This window comes from Pipra filicauda, unplaced genomic scaffold (assembly GCF_003945595.2).
Source record: "Pipra filicauda isolate LSUMZ 115617 unplaced genomic scaffold, ASM394559v2 scaffold127_size2900866_pilon, whole genome shotgun sequence".
Lineage (NCBI taxonomy): Eukaryota > Metazoa > Chordata > Aves > Passeriformes > Pipridae > Pipra > Pipra filicauda.
In genome coordinates this window covers 2,037,488-2,064,723 of record NW_024103740.1, presented here as the reverse complement: position 1 = coordinate 2,064,723, position 27,236 = coordinate 2,037,488, and the positions used below count along the sequence as shown (strand labels likewise).

General features: G+C 43.0%; 3 protein-coding genes across 4 annotated transcripts in view; 2 read left to right on the top strand and 1 right to left on the bottom strand.

Annotated features, from left to right (window-relative positions):
* The window catches only part of TMC5 (transmembrane channel like 5), a 30,114-nt gene extending 18,154 nt beyond the window's left edge, over positions 1–11,960 (bottom strand). The window contains exons 1-2 of the mRNA XM_039390262.1: positions 11,771–11,960; positions 6,546–6,662 (exon numbers count right to left, since the gene is read on the bottom strand). The gene's annotated coding sequence lies outside the window, so the exon portion shown is untranslated. The remainder of the gene's footprint in view (positions 1–6,545; positions 6,663–11,770) is intronic.
* Positions 8,710–23,181, top strand: TMC7 (transmembrane channel like 7). The gene is made up of 16 exons (XM_027743962.2): positions 8,710–8,778; positions 8,944–9,172; positions 11,659–11,807; positions 12,163–12,330; positions 12,506–12,591; positions 13,114–13,259; positions 13,866–14,013; positions 15,421–15,591; positions 17,065–17,222; positions 18,071–18,188; positions 18,771–18,868; positions 19,184–19,367; positions 20,017–20,147; positions 20,420–20,575; positions 21,381–21,459; positions 22,002–23,181. The coding sequence occupies exons 1-16, from the start codon at positions 8,727–8,729 to the stop codon at positions 22,059–22,061; spliced, it is 2,133 nt and encodes a 710-aa protein (XP_027599763.2). The 5' UTR covers positions 8,710–8,726; the 3' UTR covers positions 22,062–23,181.
* A 267-nt stretch (positions 23,182–23,448) lies between these two features.
* On the top strand, positions 23,449–26,684 carry COQ7 (coenzyme Q7, hydroxylase). 2 transcript variants are annotated; one of them, XM_027743984.2, is made up of 6 exons: positions 23,449–23,526; positions 23,648–23,838; positions 24,225–24,339; positions 24,474–24,613; positions 25,483–25,551; positions 26,109–26,684. In XM_027743984.2, the coding sequence occupies exons 1-6, from the start codon at positions 23,454–23,456 to the stop codon at positions 26,184–26,186; spliced, it is 666 nt and encodes a 221-aa protein (XP_027599785.1). In that variant the 5' UTR covers positions 23,449–23,453; the 3' UTR covers positions 26,187–26,684. The 2 variants fall into 2 exon arrangements, with proteins under 2 accessions (XP_027599785.1, XP_027599786.1); XM_027743985.2 differs by having other exon boundaries at positions 23,454–23,506; positions 23,592–23,838.
* Positions 26,685–27,236: the final 552 nt, after the last annotated feature.

Genomic DNA, 27,236 nt, shown 5'->3' with positions numbered 1-27,236 from the left:
TTAACTTGTTTCCCAGGAACCCAACTCTCTTGGACTCAGACATCCAGAAAGCTGGGAAGCCTGCCAGCAAGGCAGTTGGAAAGCTGAGCACTGATCTGAACAGCTCATCAGCTTGCCTGGTCTTCATTCAAGCAGTAGGGAGAACAGATATTTTGATGGAAGTGTATGGGATGTGTAGACTCAGCATTACCCAGAAGCAAGCTGGCAGAAAGCACTGACCATCCCCATCAACTTGATATAGCATCAACCAACCAGAAACAGATCAGCCTGACTGAAAAATACATCCAGCACTTCTTTCTCTTACTTGAAAGACCTCTAGGCTTATCCAGAAAGGCTTGCTAAGAGACTCAAAAAAGCCCAGGACAGACTTCCAGTTGATTTCATCATTTTCCACTTTATTTCACTGGAGTCTTAAATGCACCACGTGCCAGGTGTGCAGTCTGACACTGAACCCAGCACCTGCAACCACTTTGGTTTTTCTCCACCCACAAAGTTTTAAGGACTTTAAATAAATTCTCCACGTACTCAGAGGCAAATTGAAATCTTTGCGTTTCATCCCTGAAAAAAACCAGTTTTTTCCCTTGCTACCTGCGAGCATTAGATCTCAAACTTTGAGGCATTTGGAGTGAGCAAGAACACAAACATGGATAACAGGAATGGTTCTTGACTGTAGTCACTCACAGATTGCTGTGATACCTGGTACACAAGTGCTGCAGGCTGGGGGGGAGGTGTGTTTATGAACAGACATGCTCAGGGTGCACAGCTGGCACAACAAGGGTGCCCAGGTAGGATGCCAAGGGTGTACAAGTGACACATCAGGCCACTCACTTCCTCCATCTCAAGTGCAAAGATCATGAGAAACTCTTTTTATCCAATCTAATGCCTACACTGCAGGTTTAGTTTGGGGTTTATCTGTCATAGTTCACTGGAAAGAGCCCAAAGCAGGTAATGCTCAAACTAAACCATCTCTTTCTTCCTTCTGACCTATGATGGGATGCAGTAAACCATAGCTCCAGGAAAAGCTATGACATACAGATTGAGTTTTCCCTTTAAAAAGTTATTTTCTAAATGGAAAAAAAAATAGCTGGAGAACAGCAGTCATTTGGGAAAGACAGAAAGCAGGATCTTGACAAATCTTCCCTTTGCAAAGTGTTGTCCACTTGTGGGTTACATTTTTTGATTTCAGCAAGCAACAAGACAAATCTTATGTTACTCCTCTGGAGTACAGAAGGGTTTAAGATCGGTGAGTTTAACAATCATTGATATGTAAATAAGTTTAGAGGTTAGGTGGAGAGTGGGTGCTTTCCCCTTAAATCATTCAACACACACTGTAATGATACAGAACAGGAAACTCCAAGCAGTGCACACTCAAGCTTCTGGATCGTTTCCCAGAAAAATAATTGCCTTCACGTCACAGACCAACAGCCTTGATAAAATACTCCAGGTTAGTTTCATCCCTTCCTGGACAGGTAATTCTCTGCTATGGACACTAATCCTCATTTAGAATGTAATCAAATAAACATGAATGTCTTGCCAAAATAGCACTTTGTCCTGGCATCAAGTTTCGGGAAAGCCACTTAGACCTCCAAGTTCCTTACCTGTAATCCCTCAGTAAAAAGGATTACATAAAGCAAGTCCTGCTTACACACATCTTGAAGAGGAATAGAAACAGATAGAAACAGTAAATTCCAGAACTACAACATAGATAACTTAATAATGTTGAATGAAGCAAATAGAACTCATGGAAGAACTGATTCAGAAGGGTGAATGTGCTCTATTTCTGTAAAAATATTTTAGTTTTATAGGGTACGACTGGACATACTGATTTCTGGAAGCCAAAAGTGAGTTTGAGAGACAAGCCAGAGTTTTACATGCTACATCAGCAACTACATTCCAGTACCAACCACTGGTCTTCCACTATCTCAGTCCCAACAGTTTCAACACTGCTGCAACAAACCACAGAAGCCTCTCAGAAGGTTGTGAAGGGCCTGTGAATTGACCCTAATCAAACAGTACACTCGAGGAAACCTCATCTTTATTTGATATATTAAAGATATATTTAATTGAAACCAGCGTGAATCATACACGGAAATGACACTCACCTTTACTGCCTATTGCCAAAGTACTCAACCTGTACCTTGTACAGGCCTCCCACTGTGTTTTTATTAATGGCAGCACAGCCAGTTACAGGAATCAACATCAACTCTGCTATTTTAGACCTTTAATCCATTTCAGAAATGTAAACTGTGCCTCTGCTACAAGAGCCCTTCCCAGTGATGACATGCAGCCTTAGTAACACTAAAAACCCATTTGCATAGGGAAAGAACACGTAATCAAATTGGGAAGGGAGTGACAGCATTCCCCTTGTAGGGGAATGTCTCTCCCAACAGCTCATTGGATCTTGAGCTGAAATTAATGTACTATAGTGCAATGCTACCTACCAGAATTCAGATACCACCCTCCCTGTAGCCCCAGCCCCTTCTTGGTTAGAGTGTGGCACAGAGAGCAGCCAGGCAGGCAGGATAGTGTCTGTCTGACACAGGGAACATCCTACTGTGGGACTGTCTCTGCCCTCACCTGGCTGCTCCCAGTGCCTCCAGCTACTGCTTCAGCATCATAAGCTCTGCTCCTTATTTGCTCTTTATCCACTGTTTTTGCACCTAGTCACTTGTTTGCCTTATTCTTTCCATCTAACATTCCTCTTGTAATTTCCCCCCATACAGTGTTTTCATCCTGTTCACTTTGTTTGCAAGTAAATCCTGTCACCTGTGGTTGCTCAAATAAGGCCTTTGGAGAAGGACTGCCAGCTCCTTCATGTTTGCAGTGGCCCAAGCAGGATTCTACTTCTTCACCTGAGTTTAGACACCTTTCCTACAAACATGCCCCTGAAACATTCAAAAAAATGTTACAATATGCAGTTAAAAATTATAGTGTCCAATAAAGTGTTGGAAAGGCGTGGTGCACACTTCAGGGTTTTTGCTCAAAGGCAGTGGCTGAAAGTTCAGATACTTCATTAATTCTGTGAAATTCATAGTACTCTCCCTAATCTACCACACACATCCTTGCTTCTCCACCCAAAAGGCCCCATGGGATCACAATTCTTATGGATTGAAGTACATATGACAGTGACTTAGCATGATCTAATCCTTTCCCCAGAGACCCCTTTGAGACCAGCTTTCTCTTTGTTTGCTGTATGGTTGCTTTTATTCCCTTAAGTCTGACCACAAGTTGCAAACTTAATTCACTGTGAAAATTATAAACTACTAAAATTGGAAATAGGGAACTGAAGAGCAAGAACAGTATACCTGGCAGAGAGAGGCAAGATTAGCAAGAATAAGAAATAAAACTCTGCATTATTTCTTTACCACTTGAAAGACATTACCTAGCTCATAGTCTGACCATTATAGGGAAAAAAGGACTAAAGCAAGAATCATTTCATATCAGTGCAACTCAGTCTTGTGACTAAATTTCCAAACTGCAGTGTCACATTCTTTGCATTTAGCAAGACTAAATCTTGCTTTGAAAACAAGTTTTTTAAGTCTATTAACCAACATTACCAGCCACTTGTATTTGAAGGAAATAACTGCTTACATAAAAAAAAAAAAAGGAAGCAGTTTTTGAGTACCTGGTTGGAATAATTTTCTGCTTTCAGTGCAAAGGCACTCCACCACAACAGGTCTATCAGAGGCATGAGAGACTGCTTACCAGAACAGTTCTGATGTTTTGCCTTAAAAGAAAGCTCTTTTTATTGCACTTGCAATGGATACCCATCCAGTTTAAATGCAACCTTCAAATTATATTTTAATGAGCAGTATCAATTACAGGAGTCTCATTCACAAGTTGAATTGGAAAAGCAAATGAAGACTATACATATGATCATTTCATATAATAAACAGGGTTTGAAATATAAACAGGGTTTGAAATATACACAGTGATGTTGGACTAAAAAGGGGCATTGTTCTGTTTGTAATTTCTGGCTTAACTTCCTGTTAAGGATATTGTCACCTCATTACTATTTGCACAGGCAGCATTTAAAAGAACTTTGAAGGAAAACAAAAGCTATTCACAATATTTTGACAAATAAACTAAGAGACTAGAAAATGGCCCGGGAGAACCAGAAAAGAGAACCAGTTTTGTCACAGGTTTCTCCTAATTCTTCAAAATCCTTATGTGCAGTTTTCAAATCGTTGGACAAATAATTTCACATAATCTGAATCCTTTTTTTTTTTTTCAGACAAAATGCAGCTTCATTAAAATGCGATGTAGCTAAATCCATTAGGGAAGCATGTGGCTGCTAATCCCCCATGGGACCAGCCCTTGCAGGCGAAGGCAGAGGAAGCCGGTATGTGACTAACGGGGCGATAAAGGTGAGAGGTGCCGCGCAGCAGGGCTGACACCACGGTCTGGGCACGGCGCCGTGCGGCTGCTCACCTTTCAGAGAGCAGGAGCCGAGTACATCCCTGACACTCCCGCCATCCTGTCCTTACGGTTCCATCACTCTGTATTAGCAGCGGCCACCTGCTAAGCGGCAGCCACCTGTCGGGGGCCCGAGTGGCTCCTCCATCTCAGTGAACGGAGAAACCACCCTGCAGCCGCGCTGTGGAGCGGACCCAGCCCGGACCCAGCGCCCCCCCGGCCCTTCCCAGCCGCTCCAGGACGGCAGAGCCCCGGAGCCCCCCTTCCCAGCTCTTACCTGCCCGCCGGGAGAGGCTGCCCGCGCCAGGTGCCCCGGGATCGGCACCGCTCCCGCCCCGCCGGCGGCTCCTCCCGGCGCCCCGGTCCCGCCCCGGCCCCGATGCCGGGGGAGCTCCCGGTGGCCGCCGGCTTCGCTTCGCTTCGCTTCGCCCCTGAACGGGCCGTGCACGGAACTGCACCAGCGGGAAGGGGGAGCTGAGGTCCGGCTCGCACAGCTCGCAGAGAGACAAGAAAAACAACCGCGCCAAGTTCTTCGCTGTTACCTGCCGTGGGACGCTTTGCTATATTTCTGTATGAGCTCCAAGGCATTCAGTCTCCTTTCCCCGTAAATTTAAACATGCTTTTTTTGGGCTGAGGATCGCAATAACACCACAAAAAAAGGACGGAGAGAAGCGGTTTTCAGACACAGGGTGTGTTACCTTTATCCCTGGATTAATCATTTGCAGGGCAGAGATAAAGGACGATCTTGACCTCACATATGTTTACTTCCACTAAAGAAAGGCTCTTCCAAGGGTGAAAAAACTAGATCACACTAGTACAGAGAGTAATCAGCAGTTCCTGGATGGGGAATTTAATACCAGCCCTTCCTGTAGTCTGGATGGGTCAGAAGGAACTTCTCCTTTAGTGTGACACAGACATACTGATTTTTCCTGTCTTTCTCCTTTCCCTCCTTCTTCCCATTTCACACAGAGATGGGAAAAACCATGGACTGGACAAAGCTACAGTCGAGCACCAGGCAGGGTGCAACACAGAGAAGTCAACAAAGTGCTGGGGTGGTGCCTCTTGCAGGAATTTTTGTCCTAAAGCTGCTCACAGGGATATCTGCATCACCTTCCCTCACTCCACTGCAGCTGGAACGGGGATACCCCGGCACATCCACCACACAATAGTCATGGCCAGGCTGTGTCCAGGGCCCCTCTCCAAGGCTAATGCTGTCCTCTGGAAAGAGGAGTATCCTCAAACTGGACGAAAGGCCAAACAGCCACCACTGGGATGGGCACAGATGGAGAGGGAAAAAGGGTAAAGGACAAGATTGACTCTGCTGTCCCAGACTTGTGGCCTGCCTGTTACCTTTCTCTTTTTGCCAACACTTTACAAAATTATAGACTCCCTGCTGCTTTTGTGTTGGTAGAGCCTGTTATGACATTTTGGCATATTTTATCCTGCCAGGAAACCACATATCTTAAAACTTTTAGCAACTATTTCTAAGTAACTTCTCTGGCCAGCAAGATTAGAAAAAAAAACAAATGAAAAATACCCCTGTCGACCTTTTGGATTAAAGCCAGTGGGGAATTGGCAATAAATCAATTTGCTCTGTGTTCAGAAGCTGTGTTGGTATAACAGCTGATGATCACTTTTACCAAATGGCTGGTGACTTCCCAGTTCCTGAATTGTGTAAAAATGTGTTTATTCTGTATCTGACACATTCTGTAGACTTCAGTGAAGTGTTCTAATACCACTTTAAGATTACCTTTTGCCCAAAGCAACATTCCTGGCATGACTGCAGAGGACCTGTCTGCAGATTTCCTGCATTGATCCAGAGCTCCCTCCCTGCTGCACAGGCCACAGCCCAAAGCACCAGGGCAGTCGAACGTGAGAACACCCCAAAATTAAAACAATCACTCAGAACTTTCCTTAACATTTAGAGCCATTTTTGAGCTGTGGCATTAGGAAGAGGAACCAAATGAAAGAAAAAGTGTCCTGGAAATGGTGTTACTAAATGTGACAGACGGTTTCCCAGCATCCTGGGAAACAGTATATGGCATTGGCTTCCATGCTCAGCACAGACTGAGAGCTGCTGCTGTTGTGAACAAGGTACACTGGACAAATAATACACAAGAGGAACTTACCACAGAATCATCCATTTTCTTCTCTTTAGCTTGCCTGTATTCTGCTTTTCCACCTGGGATTGCTGTGATCCATTAAATTCATTGAAACATTTCCAAGTGTCTTAAAAGCTTTCTCAACTGGAAAAAAAAAAAAAAGAAATAGATCAGAGAATGTTCTCACAAAATTCCTGGGGAAGTCAAACTTGTTTCAATTCCTCCAATCTTTATTCAAATTTGTTCTCATGGGGTCATTAACCCAATACTTTTCTAGAACATGGAGTTTCAGAAAGAGTCTAATTAAGCAGCAAGTGTACTACTGACCTTTATTCTTTGTATTCTTACTGGTAAGAAAAGAAACATAAATAAGAAGCCGAACTGCCCATCCAGATGACACCTCTAGGGAAGCCTTACCCCATAAATATTCCTATTTAGGGCAGAGCTGGCCCTGCTCTGAGTTCACAGCCACAGAAAGATGCTTGGGTGGCTTCAAGGGACCAGTAGAAGTGGGTACTTAGGCTCTGTAGCATAATGCACATTCATATTCATGAATGCTGATCAACACCAAATGATTTTTTGGGGTTGCTACTGAGGGGTTTCAATTTCCATCCCCTGAGTTTTTCAGAATGATCAGCTGGGAGTTGTTCAAATGAATTCCAGGAAATGTGTTGCTCATACAAGGACCCAAAAATCACCTGTGCAAACGGGCTTCACTGAGGTGTCTGGTTCTGTTACCAACACACCCATCCTGCAGAAGGATCTGTGTGTTACAAACACTCTCTCACAGCATCAGCCTTTGCTATACAAAAAAACCCATCTGGGAAAAACCACCCTGGAGATCTGTGGAAAGGAGAAGGGAAAAAAGCAACAGGCCTTCAGAGTGACTTATTGAAGAAGGAGGGCAAGTTATAACTTGTTCTCATCAAAAATAGACAAAAAAATATAAAATATTAGATATAAAATCACAGAGTCATCAAGGCTGGAAGAAACCTTTGAGATCATCAAGTCCAAGATATGGTATGAAGGCAAGAACACCTACAGGGTAGGTTTCTTGTTTTCTTAAGTAATTCAGTTCAATAAGGAAGTTGCTGTGCTTTAATTCCATGTCTCTGTATTTCACAATTCCCCTTAAGATATATCTTTCACCTCTGCCAGTAACACAGATCATAAATGTGTACATCTAAATTACTTTGAGAACTTTCATTTTTATCAGTAACATTTTATTGTTTTATTATGGAAACAGATGACCCACATAGATTCTTATTGCTAATAAAGCAATTTGAAAATGATGCACCTCAGCTGATGACACATATGTAACAGAAGACACATGTTTGTTTATGTCTGATTCAGCATTCTGAAACCTAATAATAACTTATTTTAAACATTATGGCAGAAAGTGGATGAAGAATGTTCAGAATAATCTGTTTATCAGTTTAACTATCAGTAGAACACAGTAAGAAATGCTAGAAATTATGGGGGTTTTTTTGCCCACCCCCTAATGCTGCTGAAGCTACCAGAGGTTTCATTTGTTTTTGGTCACACATGCTGTTATTTTCACACAAAAGGCAAGAATTATTCCAAGAAATAAATCCCTCTGAGATGTTTACTGCAAGCTAACACAAACCCCTCACCCTCAGATGGAAAAAGAGATCCAGCATCTGCTTTGCTTGCTCCGGTTCATACTGAGTTTTCACATTCAAGGGTGAAGCTGTGTTGTTTCCACTGCAGCCTGTGGCACTGGATCCAGTCTCTCAGAAAGAGCTGACACCTCGGGCTCGTGACCTAATGAGAGCTGACCAAGTGTCAGAGTTTCTAAGTTTTTACAGCACCCAGCAGCAGCGTGGGCGCTTAACAGTAACAAAAGACATTGAAACAAAGCCAATTTCCAAGCCAAGCGTGGGCGAGAGATGCCCAGCAGCCAGAACACGCAGAGCCCCGCACCTGGGGTGCGTGAGCCCTCCCTCATTGTAACGAGGGCGAGCAGCTGCTGTGCCCTGTACACACGTGTATATGCGCACCCTGCGTTTTAAAAACAAGCACGAGGAACAGAGAGACCGACCCTCCGAGCCGCGAGCCCGGCGGGCGGGGTGCGGGAAGGCGGCCCCACGGGCGGCCTCGCCCCCGCTCTGGGCGGCAGCCGCGGCCCCGCAGCGCCCGGAAACGGCGGCAGCGGCGCGGGGCTGAGCTCCGGCTTCCCCCGCCGACATGAGCGGAGCGGGGGCCGCCGCGGGGCCGCCGGGAGGGCAGCGGGGCAGCGGTGAGGGCGCGGGGCGGGCGGGACGGGGGATGGACGGACGGACGGGCGGACGGACGGACGGGCGGGACGGGACGGGACCCGCGGGACCCAGCTCAGCGCTGCGGGGTCCCGGGTGCCTTGTTGCGGCGACCCCCGCCCCGCAGCCCCCGCTCTCTCCCCCCGCAGGGCTGTTCCTCCCCGAGGACCCGCGCGGTGCCGCACCTGTGGATTTCCTGCAGGAGCTGCCCAGCTGCCAGTCGGCGCGGCGGCGGCGCGGCGGGACCCGGGAGCGCGGGGCGGCCCCGCACGGACCCGCCGGCACCCAGCCCCGGGCGCTGGGGCAGGATGGAGGCGAGCTGGCTGAGCGCCCTGCCAGGGAGCACCCGCTGAGCATCGCGGAGAAGAGGAGATTAAGGTGAATCCTCACGCGTTTTTCCCCCTTGTTGTTGTTTTTTGTTTGCTTGTTTGTTTTTAAATTGACCTGTCCTGAACACGACCCCGGTGCGCTGGAAGGCTGAAGCAGAACTGGGTTCAGCTGTATCTGTTCCACCCTGTGGCATGTGGTTCCGACGCCAAAGTGCCCTGGTGCTCTTGGCTGGCACGAGGGAGTCGCTTGCTGGGGGTAGGAGTAGGTTGAAGTGGAAGAAATGAGTCAAAATTTGAGTCTTACCTGCAGCAGCCAAACGTGTTTCTTACTGGCTTCTTTTTTCCCTTTTTCTTTTTCTTTTTTTTTTTTTTGTTTGTTTTGTTTTGTTTTTGGTTCAGGGTTTTGTGCTTTCAAGGGTCAGTGTGGGTTATCTGCTGCTATGCGAGTGCTGCTGCTCTTGAGTCTGCTTAGCTGTTCTTACACAATGCACTGCGCTCCCTTTGCTGTGGCTCACTACAGTTGGAAGGAAGCTTCTCAGGACCCTTTCTTTTTTTCCTCCTTTTTTTCTTTCCATATTCTTTTTTAAACGGCTCTTTCCTGTGCGCTGTGAGCAGTTCCTGCCCCCCTGGTGGTAGCCCCCCGGAGGGAGGGATTGCAAAGAGCATGCTTTGGCCCCGCCTGGGTTTCTCTGCTTGTTGTCTCATGTCTCTGTTGGGCTGAAAGCTGCTGTGAGGAGGGAGGGTACAGGATGTGGTTTTACACTGCCGGGGAACAGCTGCACCTTTAAATCAGGTACCTTGTAGTTCTGTTATGAACCAGGAGAGAGGTGAAACTGCAGTTGTTTGGTACTCCACAGAGAACAAACAAGAGTTACTCTATTGCAAGAGCAGTGGGAAACAGCCTGACCCTGGAGTTATGTTTAACCCTATACTGTGTACACAAGAAGTAGCAGAAGATCTAGATCATGGTAAAGGGAAGTGCTCGATACCTTGAATTTTTTTTTGAAGTTGGGTATTTAAAGCTCAGTTCTTTAAGAAAAAGGAACTGGAGGGAGAAGTGGAGTTGCAATGTCCCAAGCTTGTTTACACATGTTAGCACTGAGAGATTCTGGTGGGGCTTCTTGGCACTTCTACAGATCAGTGCTCTGCATGTTGTGCAGCAGCTGCCAACACAAAGTGCTTGGTATGAACGTCCTGAAAGCTGAACACTCAACTTCTGTAACTCAGACGAATATGCAGCCCACGCCTCTATTTAAAATGCAAACCGAACAGAGGCCAGACGGTCCTCCAGAGTGTCTGTTTGAAACACTACGTGCTGCAGCCTGTAGTTTCCACACTTAAAGCTGAGGTCGTCTGCTGCCTGTTTGATTGTTGTGTATAGGTTTAATTCGGCTTCCTGCCAAAATGCTTATTTTACTTTCAGCTGAGTAGGATAAGCAAACTGGCAACAGCACACGTGGCAGTGGTGTGGCAGTTGCATCACTTAGGCGCTTTAGGGTTGTGTACAAAGTCTTTTAAAACTGCAACCTTTGTCTTCTACCCCAGCACGGTGTCCGTGGGCACTCAACTGCTGCCCTTCTTCGGTGGCACCAGAGGCTGGAACAGCATTTGCTCATACAAGTCCATCTTCAAGTTTTCTGGGAAGTTTTGTCCATTTTCCAGGTTTCTTAAAAGAAACAATAAAATGCAAACTCTGACCCACTCAGAATTCTCTTTGATACTGTTGCTGACCATGCAGCAATTTCTAAAATGCAAATGTATGCATATAATATGAAAATCCATAAGTGAGAAGTAGTTAAAAATTACAGACAGTGGCACGTCCTCAGTCTTGTTTGCAGATTGTTATTAGAACAGTGCACCCCCAGATGTGGCAAAAACTACTTTCTTAAATTCATTGAGTTGGCACTTCCCAGCAAACTTTTCAAAAAGCTATTAAAACTGAATAATGAAAAATTAATTATTTTAATAACATTTGTTTTCTGTTATGTGCTGGAATGTGATATAAAAGTTAGAATTATAAAATCAAAATTAAATATTTAAGTCTCTGTAGTGTGCTTTCTCTCTCCTTTCTTCTTTTTTTCACACAACATACTTCAGATAAATATTTTAGAGAAATTTTTTAAGAGCCTCTTGGTGGAGATGCTGAGGTCAGAAGTTTCAGAAGTTTTGAGGAAAGAATCTTCTCTTCCTTTTCCAGCCATTTGTAAATATGAAGTCATTAATGGCAACTTCCCTGAGATCCCACTGGGAAGTTCAGATACATATTTTTTTTCTGTGTTGTGCTATTGTCAATTGGGTATTTTTTTTCTCTGAGAGAGGCAAGTGTTTTTTGTGAGAGAACTTGCTGTATTTGAGTGAAGCTGATGGCGCCATTAGCAGGAGGATCAGATGGGGATGGTTTGTGTGTGTTACTCCAGCTCCCAGCACTGTGCTCTCCCCTGAAGGCTGCAGGCAGGCTCCATCGGCCTGGGCCCTCTTACATGCAGTGAAAAGTTTTATTTCTTGTGCTCAGTAACTGTATTTCTCGATTCTCAGGGACTCTCAGCAGGCTGATATAAAATATTTATCTAAATGGAATAAGTGGAAAAAAGCTAACAGTAAATCATTGAAAAAAGTACTCAGTGAAGCCAAGGGGTTGTCATCTTACCTGGTGCTTTGGCGACGTGATATTCACAGCATTGAAGGTATTTGTTGTCTGATGTCGATTTCTCCTTTTCAAAATTGCTTCTGTTATTGGCAGTATTACATGTGTGAGTGTAGTTTCAGATATAACTACATGTGTTTAAGAAGTTAATTTCTTCCCTTGTTATTGCTGAGTGTAAAATCCACGACGTGCTAGAAGGAAATATATATTGGAGAAAATTATTTAAAAGTCCAGCTTGCTTTTCAGTTATATTGCTAAAAGTCTGAAGTACTTAGAACTGGCTTTAGCAATGTTTCTTCAGTTAATTCAATGTAACTTAAATGATAATCTGCCTATTCTGTATTTTCAATTATTTTATCATCTTAATTATTGACACCTGTTTCTTTTATTCCCAGGGAGATTTGGTACTGGCATCCAGTCCTACTTCTCCTTCCTGCGTTTTCTGGTCCTGCTGAATTTTATAATTTTTATCCTGATGTTCAGTTTTATTACTCTTCCCACCATCATTTCTGACTATGGAATATTCAACAGTACTGTTGCTAACATTTCTCCAAATAACACAGGTAAACATCTCTGTGTACAGCTGTTGTAAGATTCCCACTTTCCATCAGCTTCTCCTCCACCTCCCAGAACAAAGAAATGCTTTTTTATAAGAATGTGCCATGTTTGAATTAACTTGATCTTGCAGTTCAGTGGGCACTGTGATTTCAGTGACTTTTCATGCTTTTCTTTTGACAGATTATAACTGCTCAGTTTATGAACCTAGTGGTAATAAGGGACTTGTTTACTTCTATACTTACCTCCAAGATTTGCTCAGTGGCACTGTAAGTAATTAGGTATTTTTTTTTTAATTAAGTTTCTGTGTCTTGCATGACATTTAAGATGTGAAAACATTTCACTAGTGGAACGAAGCTTTGATAATTTTGAAAAATGGTAAGGCATCACTGGGGTAAATTAGCCTTTATCTGTGAGAAGGGGAGTTTTCAAACTGACTAATTACTCAGCAACCACAAGGCCTGGCCGGCCACGTGCTGCAGCCTGGCCTCTCCTCCCCAGCTGCTAAACCCTTGTGTATTCTGGAGCACACTGCCTATTGTGCTCTCTGTGTAAGGTCCCAGTGTTGTGTCCTAGAGCTCTTTGACTGGAGAGGGCAGGGATTCTAATCACACAGTGTCTGCATCACAGTTTGGTAGAGGCAGTGGCAGTATTTAGAAGCTATAGACTGCTGTAGCTTGCTGAGGGCCTCAATTTTAAATTTACAAAATGATTGCTTAATGCCAGGTTGGATTTAACAGGGCAGTTGCTGCTGCTGTTACATATTCTGTTTCAAATTCATGTTTTCCCAGGGATTCCTTGAAGTGACAAGATTGTTCTATGGCTATTACACAGTAGATGCTGTATGGATCAGTGTCATGAGGTACAACTTGCCCCTGGCATACCTCCTGGCTACATTTGCCTACCTTGCATTAAGTTTCCTATGGATAATAAAAAGGTAAAGATGTTGATGTAGTTTATTTACTGCTACCTATTGCACAGTTTACATTGTATTCCTATTTGAAGGGAACATGCTGCATTCCAGAACTCTTTTATATGGAAATAGAGAATCTTCTGCTTGAGGATGCAGTGCCACAGTAGCCTTTGTCTGTGCTTGGGAAGCAAGAGCCAGCAAAAATTAAAAAAAAAGAAAAAAATTTGAAGTATCAGTTTTTCATATGTACACATACATATAAATAAAAGGCCCTCAACTATACAGTAGTTGTTGGGGGATTTTCTTTTGGGGTTTTTGGCTGTGGCTTTTATTTTTACCCTCTCAAGTTTTCTGAGCCAGCTCTTTGCAGTGGCAGAGAAGCGCTGGGTGAGGTGAGAAGGTGTGACTGTGGCTGAGTGCAGGGGGGAGTAACCTGTGCCAGTGAGGTTCAGCTGCTGAGAACCTCTCTCTGAAAGCCTCCCAGTGCCTCACTGATGCAAAGCAAGTGCGGCACTTTGCTCATAGAGGGGGTCGTTCAGTCTTTGATCAGCCAGATTGCTTCGGTGTAGTTTTTTGCTGGGGATAAAATATGTCTTCTCATGAATGATATAAAGTTGCATTTTTCTCTAGGTCTGTGGAAGGATTTAAGCAGAACTTAGTGCATGATGCAGACCCATTTCAGAGTTACTGTAACAAAGTCTTTGCAGGCTGGGACTTCTGCATTACAGATCCCAATGCAGCTCAGCTAAAACACCGTAGCTTGCAATATGAGCTCCAGGTGAGTAACTTCATCTTTCTGTCGTGATGGTTTCTTATGGCTTAAGTGGCTAAAATAGAGAGATGTGTAATTTTGCAGATAATGTAATAAGGTTAATAAGGACTGAAGTAGTTTGTTTTGGGGGCAGGGCAGCCCACATCCTCTTGCTTTCTAGGTAGCTGTAATAGGGGTTGTTGGCACTTCCCCCATCCACTGGGGACTGAGGCCAACCTGCTGGCTGCTTGTCTTATCTGCCTCTTCCTCACACTCCAGTCCTGCTTCCTGTGTTAGTTTTTACATAATCCAGCAGGAAAGGTTGTCCCAGCTGTGGGCAAAACCCTTGTACTGTCAGGAATCAGTCTGAGTGCTCTGGGTTTTAAGTGTGCAGTGCAGTAGGCAGTTATTTGGGGAGGAATAAAATTCAAATGGTACTGCTCATACAATTTGAGAGTGTTGCTGCAGTAAGAAGATACTGAAAGACTTTTCACTTAGGTGTCTTTGGCACACGTGCAGATACAAAATGCTGATGCAGCTTAGATTTCCCAAAAGCTCTGAAAAAAGGGTCTGAAAGGCTTTTTTGGTGAAACAAGTACCTTCTTTTTGCTCTCTGTACACTGGAAGTGGAGATTTGTGTAGTGAAACAATTACCTTTGAGAAGATACTTCCACTTCAAACCACAAAGCAGTAATTACAGATTTCATGAATTACAGTGAGTTGCTTTCTGCTCTGGTGAAGCTCACAGCCATCTTTTTTCATCATGTAACCAGAATCTCCTTTACTTACCACACTTTTGCCTCTAGAACTCACACTTTAGAAGAACTTGCCCCTTAATATTGCTGTTTGATGGAAATAAATCCTCAGAAAATACCTGGGTAATGTGTGGGTCTGCCCAGGCAATACTGTCTTTTCAGATAAGGCAAAATATGTCAAGTTTTCATGAGAAGCTGCTCGAGACTGTACTTTCTTCTCTATGTGCCACCCCCCAATTTTCCTTCACAATGAGTAGGAGAAGGAAGTTTGAGCCATGGTGGTGAGGACTGGTTACTTACCTGCAGAAGTAATGAGGTGGGGGAGCTGATTTACTCGTTTCAGAGTTTAGTACCAAGCTATCTGAGATCTGTTTGTTACAATGAACATGCAAACTGTCTTTCTGTTCTCAAGGAAATATGTTACTGATCTAGCAAAGATAGGAGGATTGCAAGACACTTGTCTGTGGCTGCAGGGCCCCCAGCCTGAGGAGGCTGAGCACACAGGGACTTTCATTCCTGGGTGGACCCATTTGTGTAAAGGAAAAGGCACTCTCAGTTCTGTGTGCTGACCCTCCTAGAGCAGGCTATGGATTTGCACATGCCAGAGGTAGAAGATGTGGTGCCAAGTGTTGTATGCTGCACCAGAAAACTGCATCTCTTTTTTTTCTTTTGTTTGTAGATGGACTTGGAGGAAGAAAGACTGAAGCAAAAAATAGCTGACAGGACAATAAAAGAAGAGCTACGCATCTACTCTCTGAGAATATTTATAAATATAATTGTTATTGCCATTTTATCAGGATGTTTTTATTCTATTTATAGAGTAACTGTCTTCTCTCAAGAAAAGTCCAATGTGAGTATCAGAAATGACATTAGGACAGATTCAGTCGAGGCTGGTGATTACAGCAAGAGGAACTATTGTGAAAGAGTCAAGTATCTTAATATAGCACCTTTTATGCAAGGGATCTGAAAATGCTTTGTACAGATAATTCTTTTTAGTAGGAGAGAGCAGGAAAGATTAAGAACCATGTGCAAATAAACAAAAAAAAGCCCAGTAATGTCTCCCTTTGCTGCAGAGGCTTCGGTGTCAAGTGCCTGGGAGCTAAGGCAGCTGACAAGAAGAGCAGCCCTCACTTCCCTTCCCATGTAACTGTGCTCACCTCATTGTGACCTGCTGGGTCTGGGCAGTGAACTGGCTGAGGGAACTGATCTGCTTAAAGCAAACTTCATGGTGATCAGCTTCAACATGATCTGGTTCACTGCTCAGCTGCAAAACTGCACTGCCAGGGAAGGCAGAGCAGAGATTGTGATCTGTATTGTGACTTGAGTTACCGCTATGTGGGGAAACAGGAAGGCTTTGAACACAGAGAAGTTTTCAAAATCAAAGGTTCTTGCATCAGTAGGGAAAAGAATCAGGTTGGGTGGGGTTGTTGACCCCTGGCAGGACAAACAGACAAAGAGTGGTTCAGAAGCAGATCAAGAGCAGACAACAGTTATGACAGTTTTGCAACAGTAATTGACTTCTCTGTAGGACCCAGGGTTCAGTCAGCCTGGTAGGAATGGGGACTGCACTTTTTCTCTCCCCTGGGTTTGTTGCTGATGTGATGGGCCTGGCCGTGCATGGGGAAAGTTATGCTCATGGTGGACCTAACTCTTAACTTCTGTAAACTGCAAGGACTGTAGAGACAGAAGCAGGAAATGGGGACTAACTGTGTCAGAGATATTGTTTGAGGGCAGAGGACAACACAACACTGAACAACTCAAAAACCAGCTTCACTTAGTGTGGGCTTTATGCTTAAGGGTCTGTATCCTGACCTTGCCTAAATGAGCAGGTAGAAGGGCTTGTCAGGATGGTAGGAAAGTCAGGGGAGCTGCTTGAAAAGTGTTTGCACTTTGGGTAGGTGTAAAACGTGGTAGCCTTGGTGCTGATTAGCAACACAGTCAGACACACTTCGAACAGAAGCTTTGGGGAAGCACAGAAATACTCTTACCTGGAGGTGGAGGGAGTTACTGGTCAAGGGAGCAGGAGAAGGCAGGGGTGTGTAGCAGCAAACTGCAGAGATGGATAGCAGTGATCAGGATTGCAGTATATAGAATAGAGATTTTCATGAAACTTGCTTGTCTAGAGGTATTCGGAATCAGATGGGTTTGCCATTCATGTTATATCTGATTCTGACTGCCCAGTGCAAATGTAGATGGAGAATGCAGACAGAGTAAAAGATGCTACCTGAATCCTGGACAAGAGAGGCTGGTGGGTAGCTGGGGAGAGCATGGTGTCAGGAAGATGTGTTGAAGTATTGTCTTTCTCTCGTCTCTTCTTGTGCAGGACATCAGCAATACGAACTTCCAGGCTAATCTCTTAGTGCAGTATTTGCCTTCAATAGTGATCACATTGGCCAACTTCATTGGTCCTCAGATCTTCTCATTTCTGATCAAATTTGAAGATTATTTACCAGCCTTTGAGATCGTACTGACACTCATGAGGTAAAGATGTTTTTATTGTGGCCTTGGATGTTGGAACAACTTGTTCTTGGTAGGTTATATGTGTTGTAAACATTGAAATATCAAGAAGCAGAGAAGTTGGTCATGGAAACCAAGCAGGCATTGTTTGGCTAATGTTTAGTTGGAAACTTTACATCTGGGAACAATCTGTTTTGATGACAGTGCAGTGCAATCATCTCAGTGTCCAAGTTTTTCTCTCAGTCCCATTTAGCTGTGTGGTCTGGACATCTTCAACAACCTGAATAGTCAGTAAAGAATTTGTGGCCACAGAGCTGTGGATTCACACTGCTTTGTGTGCAGCAGATGTGTGTGTACATCAGTGACTGAAGCACAAGGCAGAAGTTAAAAGTTCTGGGGTAAAAGATACTTTAGTGTGAGAGCATGAAGAACTGGTGTTTGGCAGCTTAAGGCAGTGAGGTCTGGGTTGAAGCACCTGTTCTTTGTATTTCTGGTTTGGCTAAGTGCCTTGGAAGGCCTGGAGCTACATGAGGTGGAAATGATACCCACAGAATTGTCACCTGGCCTCCCAAATTGTACTTGAGAGAATTGCAACCCATTGCAGCATCAAGATCTGCAGCTGAAATGACTGATCGAGGAACCATATTGAGAAAAGAAACAAGGGACTGTAGCCTAAAGCTGGGAAAGTGAAAAGCAATTTAACTTACTACTAAGGAAAGAAATATGTTTGTTATCTATCTGGCTGTTCTGTTAAAGCTCTTCATGACCCTTTTTGTGTTTCAAGGCTTCCTTGGACTCCTGTGCAGAGTGAGCCAAGTGTTAGCGTGGCTCTCTTTTGGCAGGTTTGGAATTAAGTTTTGCCTTTCTTCCAGGTGTGTCTTCCTGCGTTTGGCCAATATCGGTGTTCTCTTGTTCTCTCTGTGGAGTCAGATCTCCAACTGTGCCGCTGACAAGTGTGAGCCCTGTGGATACAATTACAAACTCTATCCTGTAAGCAGATTTATCTTGCTCTTTAATCATCTGAACCTGTGAACAGAGATTTGTTTTCCATGAGAGTTGCTTGTCTAGAGGTGTTCAGTATCAGCCCTGGGGTTGCCATTCATGTTATACCTGGTGCTGATTCTCACTGCTCAGTGCAAACCAGTACAGTTATTACATGGATCTTTTGTTTGTCTAAAACTTGGAATTAGTCCAGTGGCAGATGATAATTTAGCACAGATTTTCTGTCTACCTTCAGTATTGTTTGAGGTGGCTGTGTTTTGGAGACACTTGTGCTACTGATTTTTGCTCCAATAAGGCAAATGGTTTTTCTTCAAAAAAAAAAAACCCAAAAAACCCCCCAAAAAAACCACAAAGAGAAAATAGCCAACCACCCAAACCAGACAAAATCCACCAAAACAAACAAGCGAAAAGCTTGGCATGGATGCTCTGAAACTTTAAATATTTTAGAAATGGGAGTTAGTTTGAACTTTATGCTGTTAACTGAGACGTTTGTTGCTTTAGTGATGGACAGATTTATTTTTCACTTTTATTTAGACTGCTAATCTTGTTTTTCCTGACTTGTTTTTATAGTGCTGGGAATCTGACGTTGGACAAGAAATGTATAAACTGATGATATTTGATTTTATTATAATTCTGGGTATGACCCTGTTTGTGGACTTTCCTAGAAAGTGAGTATCTCTGTTTTTTGAGCATATTTTGCAAATGACATATGAAACATATTTTCTTTTTTCTGTTATTAATTCCTCTTAGTTCTAACCAGGTTACCAATTTTAAAATACACATAAACTTATTTCTGGTGGTTTGAGTACTTGTTTGTTATTCAGGTGGCTGTGTAGCTTTTGATATTTGAGACTTTTTTCTTCAGACACTTTCTGTAATGTTGTCTAATGCTTAAATGATAAATTCTGTGTCTTCCAAATGTGTTAGAATTCATCTGAGCACTATAACTTAAATTTAGGACTAATGATGTCCTTTGGTTTTAGGTTGTTAGTTACTCATTGCTCCTGCAAGCCAGTTCAGTGGTGGGGATTGTCGGAATTTAGAATTTCTGACAATGTCCTTGAAATCATTTATGGGCAGACTATTTGCTGGATTGGAACCTTCTTTTCACCACTTCTCCCTGCAATAGCAACTGTTAAATACTTCATCATCTTTTACATTAAAAAGGTAATGAAGGTGTATGGTTAACAAAGAAAACTAAGCACATCTCCGTGGTTTTTGTAATATAGGTATTTAGGTATACAGGTGATCTAAAACAAACAAAAAACCCTAAAAACACCTGTGGATGCAGGGTACTGGAATGAGGCAATGGTATTCCATTTTCTGTAGGTTTTTTACTGTTAAGTGAAGGTAGAATTTTGCTTTGAGATCAAGCAAAGCCACACTTCAGTTACTACCTCTTCAATTACTTGTCCTTTTTTTTAATAAAATCTTTTTATGGACCAAAGCTACTTTACAACACTTTCCTGCAATAATCTATTTATTAGCAACACAGCTTAGAACTTGGGCAAAATTTTGCAAAACAGTTAAAAATTTGGAAGCAAAATGGAAAATCCAAGCTGGGTTGGATGTGTCTGTTGACTCTGTGCATGAGGTTCCCTGGACCAAATTCTTGATCAGAATAGAAGACTTACACCAAAATATAAGGTGTTCTTGTCTTAGCCCTTTTCAGCCCATGTGCATCAAAGGAGGGTGGTTGTGTGGTAGCTGGTAGCATGTTTGAGAATGGAAAATTCAGCTGGTGGGGAAAGTATACTTGGATTTATGTATGTATATAAATGTACTGGTAACAGTCTTGCTGGCTTTCCCTCCTCAGATCAGTTTGATACATGCACGAAAACCTGCAGATAGGCCTATCAGGGCATCAAGTTCCAACTTTTTTTTCCTGGCGGTGCTGTTGATTGGGCTCATCTTGGCTTTTATTCCTGTGGGAGTCAGCATAGCAAGGTAAGTGACTGCTTAACTTTTCTGAAGGTGACACTTGTTCTAAAGTTGTCAGTTCTGTAAAAGCAGACACACGACTTTGGAATGATAAATTCCAATGAAATATATAGTGTATAATACATCAAATTATAACTCAGTTGGTATAAACAAAAGTTGCAGTTTTAAAGACACAGGACACTTTTACCCCATCGGCAAAATGGTGCTGGGCTTGTGTTGGATTATTTTATCTTTACATTTTGGTGTAATGTCTTCTTTCTGTTCTGCTTCTTTGACAGTATCCCCTCCTCCAAGGCATGTGGGCCATTCAGGAATTTTAACACTTCATGGGAAGTTGTTCCAGATACAATACGTGGGTTTCCAAAAGGTCTGCAGCAGGTCCTTTTTGGCATGGCATCAGAAGCCTTTGCAGTGCCTTTTTTTATGGTCATTTGGTGAGTACTGTGGAGACCTGATTCACTTATGCAGCTTCATTTCCTTCCTTACTGAACTAATACCAAACATCTATTAGACCACATTTTTCATTTGCGGTCAATTGGATCTGTTATTATGTATACAGGAAATCTCAAGTCCTCTTTGTTTGTTTTTTCTTTTCTTTTTTTACTTTATCATAAAGTCCATGTAAAAGGTGAAGGATGACTTGCACTCTACCCTACTGCTTATTATTTGGAAAAGAAAATACATGATTTATATAGGCATTTCTATTGTTGTGGTTCTTGTTATTTTTCATCATTTAATGCACTGTGGATAATCAGAGTCACAGATTGCACTGGGATATGTGATATACAGAATGGCTGCCATACTCATCTGTGGCTGCTTACCCTAGTTAGAAACCCCAATGGGAGCAGAGTTACTCCAGTGAAGCCTCATTAAACCTAATTTCTCAGGAACAACCCCCCCAAACATACACTTGGAGCAGGGCAGGAACTGAGAGTCTAGACAGAGCTGTCAGAATGCAGCCCATAACATCTGTGTTGTGCCTCCCTGTCCCCTGGCACTCCCTAACACAGGCCCTGCCTGCTGGCAGCACAAATCTCTCAGCAGATGCTTTTGAGCAGAGCTATGCCCAACCTACCCCAGCAGCATAGTGATTTTTTTTTTTTTAAGAAATGTTTCTTTTCTCCAACAACTTCTCATCTGAACCCACAAACTGACCATTTCTCTAGCCCATAACAGCCTTTTTGTGACCGATGGTGTTTTGCATGATGCTAACATACAGTGTTTGTTTGTTGTTTGCAGCCTCATTATGTTCTATTTTATGGCCTTGGCTGGAGCACACAAACGAGTGGTTGAGCGGCTGGAAGAACAACTGGCTTTGGTAAGATTTGACCCACTTTACTGACACAACAAAGAGAACTTTAGGGGCACAGAAATGAGGCATGCAGAGGAACAGCGATTTTTATGGTCTCCTGGATACTTGGTGTTTGCACAGGCAGTGGAGAATGTTTTACAAATTACACAGGAAAATAACCAAAGAATTTAGGAACAAAAGCCTGCCTGCTTTTTGAAGGGTTTGCAGATCAGTTAGGAATTCTGAAAATTATTGCATGCTTTTAATTTTTGTTTGCTCACTGTTGTTATACTTCTTGGAAGTAGGGTTTTAAATTTTTAGGTGTATGAGATGCTTTTACAAGGCTCAATGCAGAACTGTTAATGTGTGACGTAATGTGAGATAAATGAAGTCAAGGCTATTGTAAACTTAAAAATTGTTCAGGCAGTTGAGAGTGTTCTGGGAGCCACTAATGAGAGTACAATGTAGTGAGCACACCTATTTATTTCTAATAAAGACATGAGCTGTTCATAGATAACTTCTATTAACACTGTTCATGTAGAGCATACTCTTTTATTCTGTCTTTCCAGGAGAGTCGTGACAAGATGTTCCTAATCAGAAAGATAACAGAAGCTAAGAGGCGTCCTTGAAAACCATGAAAGCCAAAAGAACTTGACTTCCTGAAACTCTCAGAACCACAAGATAAGAGTAGAAGCATCTGCAGCACCAAAAAATTGAGCAGCTGACTGGCACCATGGCACTGCAGTCTATGTAATGGACACTTGTGGTCTTAGTCTTGATTAGGCCCTACTGGCTTAAAGTTTCCAAAACTGGACATTCAGCTAATTTATACTGTGTTAGACCTGTTCAAAAAAATTGTATAGTAGGACACTTTATTGCTGCTCCAGCTTCAGGGTTGTTGGGATTTAAGTCCCTATTTTTCCAAGGAGTTGGGGTAAAATGTGATCATAACTGAAACTCTCTTGTACTGTTTTTACAAATTATGCTCTAAGAATCATGAGGGAGGGGAAGGGTATGGTACTACATGTTTCCAACTCCCTTCTCTTTTTAAAACTGAAGCAAAAAAAAGATGTAGGCAAGTATTTTGAAATGGTGCATGGGAGAAGAAAATACCACAGATGGGTTTGAAATCAGTTTTCTAAATAGTTTTAGATGAGGCTTTTATATTTATTTTGCTCTGAAGTAGCAAGTGCGGTTGAACACTGGATAACATGGCAAAATGGCTCAGAGAAAACAATATAAATTATTATTATGTGTTATGATAAAAGAGCTCTGAATAAACACTGGGGTGTAGGAGGAGAAGAGCAGCCAGGTCAGCAGGCACAGCCCTGCTTGGGCACCAGCTCCTGTGGAGGGGCCTTTTTTTCTTTTTCTTTTTTTTCCCCCTCTTTTTAATGTTTTAAAGCATTACTATTTGTGTTCTATTCTTGTGTGAGCATCTTGACTACTGTTCTTTTTACTCTAAAATGTGAATATTTAAGAGTTATTGGTTGGTAGCACTGTGTGTCAGTGCCCCTTAATTTCACATTTCTTCTTGCTTTATCTGCACTGCTGGGGCCATGTGAGTCTACTAACAGAGATTCCTTTATTTAAAGATTGATGTTAAGGATTTTCTGTACAGAATTGTGTATATTCCTTGAAATCTGCTCTTTGGTTAATGTGAGACACTATCCTTTTTATGTAATGCTCCGGGATGTTTTCTGCCTTCATTTTAAAGAGATTAGCGTTCAATAAATGTTCTATTTTTTACTCCAAGGTGTGATGTTTTACAGCAGGTTGCGGTGGCTGCGTTGGGGGGCGGGCCCGCGCCCTCAGCGCTCCACCCGCGGTTCCCGCCTCGGCCGCCGAGGGCGGGAATGGTGAGCCCCGCCCCCGTTCCCACGGCAACCGGGAGACGCCGGCTCTGACTGACAGCTGGGCTGCCCAATGCGGCGGCTCGGGGGAGCCAATCGGAGTCGTGATAGGGCGGGAGGCCGGCGCGCGGTGATGACGTTACGGAGGAGCCGCCGTGGATCAGCGCGATGGCGGCGGTGGCCGCGGTCCCTGTGGTGCGGCTCTCGCTGGGGCGGCGCCGGTGCCTCCGCTGCGGGCCCGGTACGGGCCCTGCCCTGTGCTCCTTGCCTGTCCCCCGCACCGCCGCCCGGCCCCGCGGGGGGCAGCGCCTCGGCTGGGGCTGGGCATAGCGGAGCTCGTGTCACCTTTGTCTCTCCGACAGGTCCGCGGCCTTTGCCCGCCGGCGGGTCCGCTCCCAGACCGTGCAGCACGCAGGCGGCTCCACAGGGCATCAACAAGCCCGTCATAGACCGCATCATCCGCGTAGACCACGCGGGGGAGTACGGGGCCAACCGCATTTACGCGGGGCAAATGGCCGTGCTGGGCAGGTCGAGCGTGGGACCGGTCATCCAGGTCAGTGGGCCTGGGGGCGAGTGCTGTGTTAATTTGCGTCTAATTAAGAGCACCGGATGAAGGTGAAAGGTCATCGCTTTCGTGGCAAGTTTGTTGTACATCTTTTTCTAAGCACGTCCAAACGGGTGTGTTTGTAAAAAGGGGTGGGATTACTTGCCAAGGAAGTTACCAGTACCACAGATGCTGCAATGTTGTCCTATTTTCCCAAATGTTTTTATGTTACCTTTTTGTTACTATCCTCGTCTGCCCTTCTTCATTTTTTCTCTGTGATGTTATAGTGTTACCTCAGCTGTCACAGCGTGTGTTTTTCTTTGCGTTTATTACTTTTATTGGAAACGTTTAACTTCTGTGATTTTGTACTTCACTGTGATCTGGCTCTTTTGCAGCAAATGTGGAATCAAGAAAAAGTCCACCTGAAAAAGTTCAATGAGCTCATGGTTGCATACAGAGTTCGACCTACTGTTTTATTGCCTTTCTGGAATGTAGCAGGTTTTGTTTTAGGTGGGTTTGTATTGTTGTTGTTGTTGTTGTTATTGTTGTTTCGTTGTTGTCATTTTATGAAGTCTACAAATGTTCAGATTATTTGTGTTGCTTCAGATTTCATTGTGTTCGTATGTTTGGCACCACAACCACAGGGGCTGGAAGTGCTTTACTGGGAAAGAAGGGTGCCATGGCTTGCACAGTGGCAGTGGAAGAGAGTATATCAGACCACTACAACAACCAGATCCGAACTCTGATGGAAGAAGATCCAGAAAAGTACAAAGAACTATTGCAGGTATTTAACTGCCTTAAAAAGTAGCTTAATAAACTCATTGAATCACCTGATGCAACTTTAGTCTTTTAAAAATGACATGCTCGTAGAATTTACAGTAGATCTCTTTGTGTCTGTCACTTAGAATGCTGAAGTCAGCAGAAACTTTTAAGATAAAAGGATTTTCTTTTTTCCTTCAGCAGCACTAAATTGATCAAGCACCAAAATTAAAATATATGTTGGGTTATCTTCAGCATACTTTCAGTAACTCAGCATTTCCCTTTTGAGTGGGAGAACTGTGCTTTAATTTTGATTAATTTTAATTGAAAGGAAGGGTTTGAAGGGGAAACAAAAGGCAGAAATATGATTGCATAGTAGCTTTGTTGCCCTGCTCTGAACGCATTCAGGTACCTTCACATCCTCCTTAAACTGCAGGGCCCAGAGCTGCACACAGTGCCTTTTGGTCCCAGTTGAAAAACTCAAAAAGAAAAAAGAGTTTTTTAGAATAGACAAAATCCCAGTTGGCCGGCAGGGAAACATCCCTACTGGTTGGCAAGAAAGAGACCTTAATTTCCTTATTCAGATTGTCAGAATAATGTATGTGTGCGTGTGAAACTAATCAGTGTTACAAGTTTACTGTGACTATAAGTTTTTTTGAAACAGTGAAAAAGATAGTGATATATTAAACAGCACCTTGGCCTTAAAGACTTTCTTTGGAGAATACTGTAAAGAATTCCCTTCTTTCTGAATTAGAGATTCAGATCTTTGAGAAGTTTCTTGAGAGACCTCAGCTTGCTGTGGTGCATGCAGTGGTCAATGGCAGATAGTTTTGTGTACCAGCTGCCTCGATTTGTCTGCAAAGTAGACTTGCTAATTACCTGCTATTTTTAAAGGTAATAAAGCAATTTCGGGATGATGAACGGGAGCACCATGACATTGGGATAGAGCACGATGCAGAAGCAGTAAGTAAAATGTTGTTCTTTCCCAAAGATCCATAGAAGAAAGCCCTGCAATATTACAGCTTTCATTTTTCTGGAGGACAACCAAATCTGGTGGAACTCATGTCAAGTGTTGAAGTGACTGTGTTTTCCCCAGAGGTTTGCTCTGCAAAATTTTAAATTTTATTGTAATTTAAGTTTAGATATTTTTGAAGATAAGGCTAATAAGTGCTACCCATACAGCTGGGAACTTGAGGCATCATCTTGGTAGATGGTCACAACCCTGTTAGGAATTGTGAAATACTGAACTGAATTCTGTGCTCCCTGGAATAACAGATGAGAAGCGTGTGGCTTCTCTCCTTATTTTTCTCCTGACTTACATTTGTGGAGAAATGGGAATATTCTGCAAAGCTGATAGATTTTAGTTTAGTTTTCTCTATGGTCAATTAGACTACAAATGCAGGTGGGATTTTTTTGTGTGTGTGTTTTTTGTTTTTATACGATGCTTACTATTCCTTATCACATTTCGGTTCAAGCAAAACACTTCAGGAGATGTATTTAATCTTTTATTCTTTTTACAGACACCAGCTTATTCTGTTTTGAAGACAGCCATACAACTTGGATGCAAAGCTGCAATATTTTTGTCAGAAAGAATTTAGTGATGTTTTCCAGAATGGTTGTGGCAATAAACTGGGACACAAGTGCATGGAAATTGTGGAAGAGTAAGAGCTCTTATATTCAGCCTTTTAAAATTTTCTGCACTAAGCACTTGATTCAGTCATCCTTTGTCACATTGAGCACCTATTTAAAAAGTATCTGTGTTAAAGTCAGTTGGTCTAAATGTGAACAAAGGTGGCAGAGTTGGGTCTGTATGAACCAAACCTCCCTATCCAGAGACTGTTCACAAGGTGGCAGCAAAATATGTGTATATATGCAATATGTGTGTATGTATACACACACATAAAAATTATTAATACATTCTCTGTTGCCTTGAAATTTATGTGTACTTGAAATAAGCTGGAGCTCATCAGCTAATTTTAAAGTGGTTAATACTGATGAAGTAGATTATTTTTGATTTCTGTTTTCAGAGTAAGTGAACTACTGGCAAGTATTTATTTTCAATCTGTCTTGAATAAAGATTGGTATTATAAGACCAATTTTACTTAAAGACTTCTTTGTGTTTTGGGGTGGGTTGTTTTTCAGGTGCAGTTCTAAATTCTTTCAGTAGAATTTTATTTCCTTTGTTGTTTTTTTTTGTTGTGGTGGGATTCTGCTGTTGCTGTTGTTTGGTATTTCCTTGGGTTTGTTTGGTTTGGGATTTTTTGACCCAAATGTGTGTGTAAAAGAACTGATTCCTGACACAAAGCAGGTGGAGAGAGCAACTTGGACCACCTATGGAACTGCATTTAATACTCTGTTAGAGCTTTCAAGCTTACCTTACTTTGTTTCAGACAGCATTTAATCCAGGCACGTCTGGGTCTACCTTTTTAGTAGCTCTGTTAGTGTTTGTAGGTACTGATTGGTGTGTAATTTGACATGAAAGGCTTCTTAAAGAGGATTATTTAGCCTTTTTTTTTGTGAAGGAGCTTAGACTGAAAGTTAAATCTTAATGCAGAGAAACTCCTATTCTGTGTGATTTATTATGACTGGCACTTTGACCATTTAAAACTATTTTCTGTCCAACTGTTTCAAGTGTTACCTGGTTATAC

Bases quoted from the DNA above. Each gene is read 5' to 3' on its own strand.
- TMC7 (XM_027743962.2), top strand. From the start codon at position 8,727: ATGAGCGGAGCGGGGGCCGCCGCGGGGCCGCCGGGAGGGCAGCGGGGC. The intron at 12,331-12,505 runs GTAAACATCTCT...TTCTTTTGACAG, and splicing joins CATTTCTCCAAATAACACAG to ATTATAACTGCTCAGTTTAT. The intron at 12,592-13,113 runs GTAAGTAATTAG...ATGTTTTCCCAG, and splicing joins AAGATTTGCTCAGTGGCACT to GGATTCCTTGAAGTGACAAG.
- COQ7 (XM_027743985.2), top strand. From the start codon at position 23,454: ATGGCGGCGGTGGCCGCGGTCCCTGTGGTGCGGCTCTCGCTGGGGCGG. The intron at 23,507-23,591 runs GTGCCTCCGCTG...CGCGGGGGGCAG, and splicing joins CTCTCGCTGGGGCGGCGCCG to CGCCTCGGCTGGGGCTGGGC. The intron at 24,614-25,482 runs GTATTTAACTGC...CTATTTTTAAAG, and splicing joins AGTACAAAGAACTATTGCAG to GTAATAAAGCAATTTCGGGA.